This window comes from Crinia signifera, chromosome 2, assembly GCF_055691185.1.
Source record: "Crinia signifera chromosome 2, ASM5569118v1, whole genome shotgun sequence".
Lineage (NCBI taxonomy): Eukaryota > Metazoa > Chordata > Amphibia > Anura > Myobatrachidae > Crinia > Crinia signifera.
This window is the reverse complement of record NC_139218.1, coordinates 403412049-403424621: the sequence shown is the minus strand read 5'-3', so window position 1 is coordinate 403424621 and position 12573 is coordinate 403412049. Positions and strand designations below refer to the sequence as shown.

The window sequence follows — 12573 nt, the reverse complement described above, 5'->3', positions numbered from 1 at the left end:
CTTGCATTCTCAATTTAGGCTAAGTTTAGCGGACCAAATTGAAGATTCTTTGGTGCAGTATCCAGCCCCGGCCTCATTGGATGATCTCATGCAGCTGGTAATCCGCATTGATCGCCGGCTTCATGAGAGGTTCGCTCCCGGCTCCATTCCCCAGTATCCCTGAGGATCAGCCACTTGATCTTGGGGAGCCCATGCAGCTTGGGCGACTCGTCTGTCTCCTCAGGAGAAGGCACGGCAGCGGTCCCAAGGTCTCTGCTTTTATTGTGGTACCAGGGGGCACCTGGTGAATGCATGCCCTGAGCGTCAGGGAAATGCCAAGGCCTGAGGATGCAGGGAGACATCCGGTAACATTTCCCAATAACTCTCTCCTACTTCCTATATGTATTTCTTTTGGGGTACGTAAGTGGGAGGGTCAGGCTTTTGTTGATAGTGGGGCCGCAGGGAATTTCATAGATCTTCAATTAATTCAAGATCATGAGAATCCTCTCATTCCCATCACTCCTGAGATATCAGTTTATGGTCTCGTCGGCAATCGTCTACCATGGGGAGCAATTAATCATCTTACTGTACCCCTGGAGGTGCATATTGGGGTAACTCATACTGAACTATTGTCTTTTTTTGTTTTTCGTAGTCCTATAGCACCTATAGTCTTCGGACTCCCCTGGCTTAAGTTACATAATCCGGGGTTTGACTGGCAGACGGGGGGGTTATTATGCTGGGGTAAACAGTGTGCCTCAAATTGTTTGGTTCTCCCGGTTCGCATGGTTACCCCGTCAGTCCCAGGGTTACCCGAACCATATGCCTCATTTGGCCATGTCTTTCCTAAAAAAGAGGCTGAGACAGCGTTTAATATACATACAGGACATTATGAGTACCTGGTGATGCCTTTTGGTCTGGCTAATGCACCTGCTGTCTTCCAGGACTTCATTAATGATGTGCTGAGGGAGTTTTTGTTGTTGTATACCCGGATGATATCCTAATCTTCTCCTCGTCCCTGGAACAACATCGTTGGCATGTTTGTGCTGTTCTCCAGAAGCTGAGGGAGAATAATCTTTATTCTAAATTGGAGAAGTGTGAATTTGAGGTAGAGAGTATTTCCTTCCTGGGATACATTATCTCTCCCAGGGGTCTTCAAATGGACCCAGTTAAAGTCCAGGCCATAAAAGATTGGGTACAGCTTTCTAATCTCAAGCCCACACAAAGGTTTTTAGTGTTCGCCAATTACTATAGAGGGTTCATTCCATATTTTTCGGAAATTGTGGCTCCCATAGTAGCTTTGACCAAAAAGGGTGCGGATCCCTCTATGTGGCCTGATGCCGCCGTTGAAGCATTTAAGAAATTGAAGTCTGCTTTTATCTCTGCTAAAGTCTTGAGACATCCTAACCCTGATCTGCCTTTTGTCTTGGAGGTGGATGCCTCGGAGATTGGCATTGGAGCAGTACTCTCTCAAATTGATAAACTGGATGGTCTCCTGCATCCGTGTGCCTTCTTTTCCAGGAAATTCTCCTCGGCTGAATGTAATTATGATGTTGGTAATCGGGAGCTCCTTGCTATCAAGTCTTCACTTGAGGAATGGAGGCACTGGTTGGAGGGAGCTAAGTTCCAGGTTACCATATTTACTGATCACAAGAATCTGGCGTACCTCCAATCAGCCAAGAGAGTTAATGCCAGACAAGCCAGGTGGACATTGTTTTTTGCCCGTTTTAACTTCATCATTACCTAAAGGCAATTTTCTAAGAATATCATGGCCGATACACTCTCAAGAAGTTTTTCTGCTGTTCAAGATCCTCATTTACAGCAGGAACCTATTATTTCAGCTTCATGTATCATTGCCGGGTTCACACAAAACCTTTTAGATCAATTCCTTCTGGCACAGTCTTCAGCGCCCAAGTCCATTCCGGAAGGTAGGCTTTTTATTCCGTTGGAAATACATACGAATTTTTTTTCGAGTTTCACCATTGCAGGTCACCCTGGGGTGGATAAGACTTTCTCTTTGCTGTCCAGGGCCATCTGGTGGCCTACCATGAAGAAAGACATTAAGGCCTTTGTGTTGGCCTGTGACGTATGTGCCAGAAATAAATCCCCTCGCAGTTATCCCACTGGTTAGTTGGTTCCTTTGCCTTTTCCATTGAGGCCATGGTCACATACCTCCATGGATTTTATTACTGATTTGCCACAGTCTTTGGGCCACGATACTCAGGGCTGTCTTAACAGCAGTGTGGGCCCCTGGGCAAAGCAATGCACTGGGGCCCTTACCCATTCTCCCCTCCTAGGGGTGGGGGGTGATATCAGTGTGAAGATACGAGGTTCCTCAATCACTCAGACACTGAGCAGATCAAACCAAAATATGGTTTATTTTTTCACAGCACACACAAGTAGATAAAGACAGGAACAAGAGGCAAAATGTAGCATAGAAACATCCAGGTAGCAGTTCAAGTCCTTTTAGCATCGCAGTTCCAAATTACAAAACTATCACTCTCCACACAGCAGTGATAGCAGAAACCTGTATAAGTCCACACAATAGCGTAGTAGGATGCCCACCCCGGGCAAACGACGTGTTCCACAAGATCCAGTGGCAGAGTATGACCCCTTAGCCAGTATTGCGACTAACATAAAAAACTGGCACGTGTACCAGTCATTTTAAAACCTTCTAAATTCCCACGGCGCTTGAACTATCAGTGGGTTTGCACTCGGTCCAGATTGGTGGATTCAAGAGTCAGGTATATACCCCCAGGTAATCTACAGCTGTCCATCTGCTGCTGCCCCCCTGCTGGGTCTGGTTCCACAGAGTCTACTAGAGTCCAGAGATGCACAAAGAAGTGCAAATAAGGAGGAACAATCACAAGGTAATTTGGTTATGTCCTGATTACCCCCTGTGGACATAACCTTCCTGTAAATAGCAGGGGAATTGGATCACTCCCTGTGGACATTTCCTGTGTGACCATATTTGGGCAACAGCATCTGATCTACAGTCTAATACTATGGTTCTGGAAATACACACAGATATGGGGAATAGAGACATATACGGAGAACAACAGGGTACAGACAGACTAAATAGTACATTAATCACTACACATAATAAAATATAATAATTACAGTCTTACTGTGAGTCTGATAACCTCACATTCCTTCCCCTACTATTTTAGTCCCTATACCCAGTTGTTCAGGAACCGATAACAACCTGGAGCAGTGGGATGCAGAGCAGAGAATCTGAGGTTTGGATGTACCACTTGAGTCCCACAGAGTGACATCATACCAAACCCATCTTGTAAGAGGCAGCTGGTTTGCAGAACCAGCTAGGGCAATATTACAATCTAAGTTATACATTGTAACTAACAAGGGATTTAGCACTTCCTCTTCTTCAGATGCTGGGTACCCCCCCCCCCCCCTCTGCAACATTGTAAACTTTTACACTGGGCACACCTATAGGGTGTACTAATACTTTTGCCTCTGGTACAATGGGGCAGGGAGCATTTTCCACCTCCCCCTCTTGCACAAGGAACAGCTGCCAAACAGCAGGCCAATATCGGGGCTCTGGCCCTGGCACTTCCGCCACTCTGTCACATCCTTCCTCCCTCAAATCCAAACTAGGGGCATGGCAAATTTCAGTACAGCATTTGGTCTCAATGCCCAGGGCTGAGTAGGGACCCTCCATCAGGAACAATGCAGTGGGTGGCTGCAGGACAGGCTGTGCCAGCACTGTCCCCTCAAAAGCCAGTCTCTCACCTGCAGCTACTTCTGCGCACACCTCCTCCTCCTGGATAACCTCCTTCCCCAGCTGAATGTGCTGGGCAGCCTGAAACAAGACGTCATCTGTGACTGGTATGCTTGTGGCCTGGGTGTTGGCGAATACTCCTCTAACCACGGTGATCTCCTCTTGGACGCAGTCCTCATAGATCCCCTGGCAGCACGTTAATAATTCTCCATCTTCCACCTCAGCAAAAGGGAAGCTGTAGTGCAGCTCCTCCTGGGGTGCCTGGCTAACGGGCCCCACTTCCTTCACTTTAGGGATAACCTCCCCCAGTATTGAACACTGACCAGCTTCTTCCCTAGGCTGTGGGAGAAGCTGTTGCAGGCGGTGCCTTTCATCATCCACCCTGCGACACTGGTCTCGCCATGCTGGGGTGTCAAGGAGCCTGTGATCAGTCGCCTCTTCCTCTGCCACAATAAAGCACTCCTCCAGACACTCCAATTGTTCCCACACACTCAGCTGTGCACCGTAATTGAGGATCCATGCCCGATAATCAGTAAATGCTTTTGTAGGATCCCCCTGATCTTGAAGGATCTGCTGGAGGATTTCCCGGCGAGTGCAGGATTGGACGGGTATACCTCGCAGCTGACATTCTGCTATCAACTCCTCCATATTCATTTCTTCAAGGGCAGTTAGGGGCCCCCCTGACAACGACCCTTCTCTTGTGGTAACAAATAATTCTGTGGCAGACCCCTCGGATGTCTGCCCAGATTGCAGTAGCCCCCTTTTAGACCTTTCCTCTGGTTCTATCTGGGGCATCAATTTATTCTGGACTTCTCCTTCAGCCTCAGAATATTGTCCTCTTTGTAGCATCTGGGTAACTGTAGCAATCACTTCTTCTGTAAATTCTACAAACTCTGGCTCCCCCAGCAGATTCCACGAGGTGGCCTCACCTTTACAGTGCATGAATGCATCCCCCAGGTAACACAACTTGTCCTGTATGCTGGATACTCTCCACCCGCTGATCATCTGCTGAGCTTCTTCCCAGTACTCCCAGATATACTGCATTTTTCTGACAATAAATAACAGATCCGGCTTCCCAGCCTGCCGATACACTGAAGAACCTCCATCCCTGAGCTCCTCTGCTCCAGGGGTCTTGAGGCATCGATTTTCTTTCCTTGGAAACATTTTCCCTTTCACAGGAATGACACCTGCTCACTTGCTGAACTTCACCTTACTGCATTTTCCGTTTCCTTACATATGGTCTGATCCTCTGTTCTCTGTGCTTTCTGTGCTCGATGGTTGGTGTCTGAATGATCCCACTGTCGCTGCCGCCAAATGGTGAGATAAACCCTTCTACCATCGCTAAAGAATAATGGGGAATGGTGTACTTCCCTTAATCAAATGTCAGAAGAACTTCTGTAACGGATCACCACATTCTTGGATCCTCATTCCATTTTCAGAAACAATACCACATGCAAGATAATTGTATACAATATCATCGCATAAAATGTATTTAATGAGAATCAACAGGATAAAAACATCAAAATAGATAAAAACATCAAAGCAAATATAGAATGGCACACAAATAAAGTGACTATGTGCAGCAGCTTTGAAAAGGGTAATTACCAGATGGTATTGAACTGTGTTGCAAATACAGTTCAAACAGGCATGGGTAAAGCTTATAAGGGTCCCGGGTCTCATACAGCTACCAGGTCTGCGGGTAAGTGCCCTCCAAGGTCCGCACACGGTCGCCTCTCACCGACGCGTTTCAGATCCGCCTGGATCCTTTTTCAAGGTGTGATTTGGTGCCTCCTTAGTCCAATATTTAAAGTACATGTCCACCAATCATAGACGCAGCGGTTTCCCGTGGCAGAGACCGGGTACAGGACTTCCGGGTCCGCGGGTCGCCGCTACGTCACTTCCGGGTATTCCGCTCGCGTCACTTCCAGCTTCACGGACGTGAGTAGGAGTATTGGGTGTAATTGAAGCCACTTCCGGGTGTACCTGTTCATCGTCAGTCCAAACCTTTTAGTTCTTGAAGGTACTGGAGTCCGATCACGTGACTCCAGTGATGCGGCCAGATTCCCCGGTGTGTGAGGATATACCTTCTCGGTGCCACCAGAAATCAAGTCCATAGTAAAGTCCATACGGAAAATGGCACATAATAGTAAAGAAAAAGAACAATGGGAATAATAAATATATGTATATAAACAGCATAAAAACTTCATAAAAACCACTTTAATTCAAAATCCGCGTTTATACCATTGGGTTTAAGAGTGTTAAAATCATAGATCATTTGCATCTCAGCTTTTGCAAGCTGAGTGCTGAGATCACCTCTACGTGCATTCCCTTCTATGTATTTAATGCCCATAAATAATTTTATGTGATTAATAGAGCAAGCATGGTGGGTTTTAAAGTGCTGGGACAGGGAGTGGGTTTCCACCCCTTTCTGAATATTTCTGATATGTTCTCCCATGCGCACTTTGAGAGGACGTGATGTCCTGCCAATATAGTATAAATTACAAGTACACCCAATGGTAGAAACGATATTTTTTACATTGCATGTTATGAACTCTTGGATTTTGTGCTCTCTTCCATTAATGGTTATGGTTTCCTTCTTTTTATCTCCCTTTATATTTATGCAGGCTTTGCACGACCCGCATCTATGGAGGCCCCTCGTTCTGATGCCCCTCCTCAAGTTATTAGCGGGGTGCAGGCTCCGAGTTAATCTATCTCCTAAATTAGGGGCCTTCCTGTATATAAAAGCTGGGTTCTTAGGTAACTCTTTGCCTACAATTGGATCCTTTCTTAACAGATGCCAATGTTTTTTTATAGCACCCTCTATTTTCTTATGTTGGGCATTGAAATTTGTAATAAAGGCACACTTTTTTCTTTCGTTACCAGTTAGCGGTTCCGTTTTTTTTGTCTTTCAATAAATTGGACCGTTGTATTTGGTCAACCTTTTGTAGGTCCTCTCCAACGGTTGTTCTATTGTAACCACTGTCTATAAACTTCTCCGCCAGATGCTTGGCTTGATCTCTATAAACCTCCTGGTTTGTGCAATTTCTTTTTAAACATTTAAATTGGCCCTGTGGGATGCAGTTAAGCCAATTTCTGTGGTTGCAACTGTCTAGATGAATGTAACTCAAGGAGTCAATTAAAAAGAAATCCAAGAGTTCATAACATGCAATGTAAAAAATATCGTTTCTACCATTGGGTGTACTTGTAATTTATACTATATTGGCAGGACATCACGTCCTCTCAAAGTGCGCATGGGAGAACATATCAGAAATATTCAGAAAGGGGTGGAAACCCACTCCCTGTCCCAGCACTTTAAAACCCACCATGCTTGCTCTATTAATCACATAAAATTATTTATGGGCATTAAATACATAGGAGGGAATGCACGTAGAGGTGATCTCAGCACTCAGCTTGCAAAAGCTGAGATGCAAATGATCTATGATTTTAACACTCTTAAACCCAATGGTATAAACGCGGATTTTGAATTAAAGTGGTTTTTATGAAGTTTTTATGCTGTTTATATACATATATTTATTATTCCCATTGTTCTTTTTCTTTACTATTATGTGCCATTTTCCGTATGGACTTTACTATGGACTTGATTTCTGGTGGCACTGAGAAGGTATATCCTCACACACCGGGGAATCTGGCCGCATCACTGGAGTCACGTGATCGGACTCCCATAGACTGGCAAAGTACCTTTAAGAACTAAAAGGTTTGGACTGACGATGAACAGGTACACCCGGAAGTGGCTTCAATTACACCCAATACTCCTACTCACGTCCATGAAACTGGAAGTGACGTAGCGGCGACCCGCGGACCCGGAAGTCCTGTACCCAGTCTCTGCCACGGGAAACCGCTGCGTCTATGATTGGTGGACATGTACTTTAAATATTGGACTAAGGAGGCACCAAATTACACCTTGAAAAAGGGTCCAGGGGGATCTGAAACGCGTCGGTGAGAGGCGACCGTGTGCGGACCTTGGAGGGCACTTACCCGCAGACCTGGTAGCTGCATGAGACCCGGGACCCTTATAAGCTTTACCCATGCCTGTTTGAACTGTATTTGCAACACAGTTCAATACCATCTGGTAATTACCCTTTTCAAAGCTGCTGCACATAGTCACTTTATTTGTGTGCCATTCTATATTTGCTTTGATGTTTTTATCTATTTTGATGTTTTTATCCTGTTGATTCTCATTAAATACATTTTATGCGATGATATTGTATACAATTATCTTGCATGTGGTATTGTTTCTGAAAATGGAATGAGGATCCAAGAATGTGGTGATCCGTTACAGAAGTTCTTCTGACATTTGATTAAGGGAAGTACACCATTCCCCATTATTCTCTAGCGCTGGTAGAAGGGTTTATCTCACCTTTTTTTGCACACACATTGTCTTTTGGGATAGTGAAGAAAATCCCTATTTGATATATACCCTTTCTGGCTGCTCACTGGTTGCGCACTGTGGCAAATACTATACACTGTGTTAGTTCTGGAATGATGTACAGGTTTATATTAGGGATGTGCAGGCTCGGATTGCCCAGATGTGGAAAGAATGCACGGTACAGTATGTGGGATTGTATGATAGTAACACAGTTCTGGAATGATGTACAGGTTTATATAAAGAATACACTTTAGACCGCATTTCAGATAACAAAAGAGTAAGTCTTTTGGAACATTCATGTAGGAGAACATCCTCTCTAAATGTAGTCCACCTGTAAAAAGAATGTTAAAAGAAAACACACACACAGAGAAGTATAACTTTATTACATACACACACACCTCACTTTTACACCAATATACTTACCGATCCAGGATCCAGCGCTGGTCTCCCTTCTGCAGAGCCGGCTACCCCCGCACTGACAGCGGGGACAACCGGCTTTCTCCGATGGAACTAACAGCTTCTGTCGCGCTGTCCCAGCGCAACAGAGGCTGAGAGTGTCTTCGGCTTATGTGTCTCCATGGAGACGCATAGCTCAGCCAATCAGGGCTGAGCTATGCGTCTCCATGGAGACGCATCGCCCAATCACGCTCTCAGCCTCTGTTGCGCTGGGACAGCGCGACAGAAGCTGTTAGTTCCATCGGAGAAAGCCGGTTGTCCCCGCTGTCAGTGCGGGGGTAGCCGGCTCTGCAGAAGGGAGACCAGCGCTGGATCCTGGATCGGTAAGTATATTGGTGTAAAAGTGAGGTGTGTGTATGTAATAAAGTTATACTTCTCTGTGTGTGTGTTTTCTTTTAACATTCTTTTTACAGGTGGACTACAAGTCCCAGCAGGCCCATTAATGCCCCACATGCTGGGACTTGCGGTTCTCCAAGTCCCAGCCTGCGGGGGAGGTCTGCTGGTTCTTGTAGTTCTCCTGTATAAAGCAATGTTAGGATTTTAAGATTTAACCCCATCAGGCCGGCGTCCACTGGCCAGGGACGCCGGTGACAGCCCCGGGCTTCAGCCCTGGACGGGTGAAGCCTGGGGGGGACCCCTTTATTGGGGGGGGTCCCCACTCCTCCAGGTACCCCGTCCAAGGCTGACCAGCCACGGTGCTCATGGTACGGCCGGGGGACCTTATCTAAAAAGTGTCCCCTGGCTGTGGCATGACACTGTGGGCTGTTGGAGCCCGGTGCTGGTTTCAAAATAGGGGGGACCCCCAGATTTTTTGTCCCCTGTATTTTTGGAACCAGGACCGGTCCAAGAGTCCGCGGCTTTCAGAAATACGGGGGACCACTACGCTTTTTGTCCCCCGTATTTTTGGCACCAGGTCCGGCTCAATGAACCCGGGGCTGGTTATGCTAAGGAGGGGGGACCTCACGCAATTTTTTTTTTTTTTTTTTTTACAAACACAAAATCGCACATAACCTCAATTCGCACATCTTCATGCCGAAAATTCGCACATTATCGCACTAAATCGCACTTTTCTTGCCGGAACACGCACCTCATTAAATATGCGAATCCGCTGCAAAAATGCGATTTTAAAAAAAGTGCGATTATGGGCGAAAAACTGACGTGCGAAAAACTCTCATTCCATTAAATGTCACCCAAGGTTTCCCTATAGCCAAATCTTAAGCAGCTCTATAAAAGATGCACCGAGAAAAAACCTCAGTTCAACAAGATGGAATGGGACATAAATTATGAACAACGGTAAAGACCCCCCCCCCCCTTAAATTAGGTATACAAAGCTACCCCCTGAAAATAAAAATATAGAATATAGTGCCTTCCAATAACTGCCAATGTAAGAAGATATCAATAGGCTATAGACTGTCAACTTGATATATATATATATATATATATATATATATATATATATATATATATATATATAAACACGGAACAGAGTGGCACTCCAAAGACTTCCAAATAAGCGAATTTAATAGCAATAGTAATGTGCTATTAAATTCGCTTATTTGGAAGTCTTTGGAGTGCCACTCTGTTCCGTGTTTGTATCTACCCCCTGATTGGAGGCACCCAAGCAAGTAGATCCTATAGGTGGTTGTGCCGGACCCTGCTGGTTTTTTGTATGTATAATATATATAATATATTTTTCTTTCTTTTGAAATTAATGTCTGTACATTTCATATGAATATGTATTGTCAAATTGTTGTAAGAGATGTATTATGTTTAAGTATAAAAAAAATCCTTTTTTTTGCTAACCCTAGAATGTCTGTGTGCGCGTGTACATGTGGTAGGGAATATAGATTGTAAGCTCCACTGGGACAGGGACTGATGTGACTGGATGTTCTATGTACAGTGCAGCGGAATATGTGTGTGCTATTTAAGAAACGGTTAGTAAATAAAAATAATGTTGTATAAAGTAACTCACATTTCCCTCAGTAAGGAATTTTCGGAACATCTTCTTCCTCTTTCCACCAGCGGAACCAGGACAGCATGGGGGCTGCACGATGTTCCTCATGGGAATCCCAACTCCGCCTTCTTGGTCCGGACACCTAGTATTACTCATTCTGTTCCTCGTGGTATAGTAGATTATGGGCACCTGGTCCTATGGAGCTTCTCATGCTGGGGAGAAAACACAAGGCACATAGAAATAAGAAGACTGATCATATGTCACATTCCCATCATCCCTGCCCTGTGCATTATGCTGAAACAAACGTCTTCCTACAGACGGAGGCAGGTTTATCTATCCTGCCAGCATGCCAGACAGATACAGTATGGGTGTCTCCATTCCTGGCAAAGGGACGGGCAAGCATGTGAGACGCTAGTGCATCCCTGTCTCGGAGAAACACGCACCAAAAGCTCTAGAACGCTGGCTGGAGAGAAAACCTGGCTCCATCTATAGGAAAATTGGACTTTAATGTATATTTGTAATTTTTAGAATAGTGGTTCCCAAACTTTTTGCCCTAGAGTATCAGAACTTTCTAAACAGCGGAATAGCACAAATGTATATATTAGCTTAAATTTACTTTATTGTTTCCATTCCAGACTGTTACACAATTAGTCAGTAGGCTCTGTATCATACTACGCTCTGGGACAGTACTGCTTCCATACCAGACTGTTACACAGTTAGTCAGTAGTCTCTGTATCATACTACGTTCTGGGGCAGTACTGCTTCCATACCAGACTGTTACACAGTTAGTCAGTAGTCTCTGTATCATACTACGCTCTGGGGCAGTACTGCTTCCATACCAGACTGTTACACAGTTAGTCAGTAGTCTCTGTATCATACTACGCTCTGGGACAGTACTGCTTCCATACCAGACTGTTACACAGTTAGTCAGTAGTCTCTGTATCATACTACGTTCTGAGGCAGTACTGCTTCCATACCAGACTGTTACACAGTTAGTCAGTAGTCTCTGTATCATACTACGCTCTGGGGCAGTACTGCTTCCATACCAGACTGTTACACAGTTAGTCAGTAGTCTCTGTATCATACTACGCTCTGGGGCAGTACTGCTTCCATACCAGACTGTTACACAGTCAGTAGGCTCTGTATAATACTACGCTCTGGGGCAGTACTGCTTCCATACCAGACTGTTACACAGTTAGTCAGTAGTCTCTGTATCATACTACGCTCTGGGGCAGTACTGCTTCCATACCAGACTGTTACACAGTTAGTCAGTAGTCTCTGTATCATACTACGCTCTGGGGCAGTACTGCTTCCATACCAGACTGTTACACAGTTAGTCAGTAGTCTCTGTATCATACTACGCTCTGGGGCAGTACTGCTTCCATACCAGACTGTTACACAGTTAGTCAGTAGTCTCTGTATCATACTACGCTCTGGGGCAGTACTGCTTCCATACCAGACTGTTACACAGTCAGTAGGCTCTGTATAATACTACGGTCTGGGACAGTACTGCTTCCATACCAGACTGTTACACAGTTAGTCAGTAAGCTCTGTATCATACTACACTCTGGGACAGTACTGCTTCCATACCAGACTGTTACACAGTTAGTCAGTAGGCTCTGTATCATACTACGCTCTGGGACAGTGATACTTCCATACCAGACTGTTACACAGTCAGTAGGCTCTGTATAATACTACGGTCTGGGACAGTACTGCTTCCATACCAGACTGTTACACAGTTAGTCAGTAGGCTCTGTATCATACTACGCTCTGGGACAGTGATACTTCCATACCAGACTGTTACACAGTCAGTAGGCTCTGTATAATACTACGGTCTGGGACAGTACTGCTTCCATACCAGACTGTTACACAGTTAGTCAGTAAGCTCTGTATCATACTACACTCTGGGACAGTACTGCTTCCATACCAGACTGCTACACAGTTAGTCAGTAGGCTCTGTATCATACTACGCTCTGGGACAGTACTGCTTCCATACCAGACTGTTACACAGTTAGTCAGTAGGCTCTGTATCATACTACGCTCTGGGACAGTACTGCTTCC

At 45.2% G+C, this 12573-nt stretch overlaps 1 protein-coding gene across 1 annotated transcript in view; it reads right to left on the bottom strand.

Annotated features, from left to right (window-relative positions):
* Window positions 1-10621, bottom strand: part of LOC146058637 (transient receptor potential cation channel subfamily M member 2-like) — a 262847-nt gene extending 252226 nt beyond the window's left edge. Inside the window, exon 1 of the mRNA XM_083170910.1 lies at window positions 10531-10621. Within this exon, the coding sequence (XP_083027036.1) occupies window positions 10531-10620 (90 nt within the window). The 5' untranslated portion in view covers window position 10621. The remainder of the gene's footprint in view (window positions 1-10530) is intronic.
* Window positions 10622-12573: the final 1952 nt, after the last annotated feature.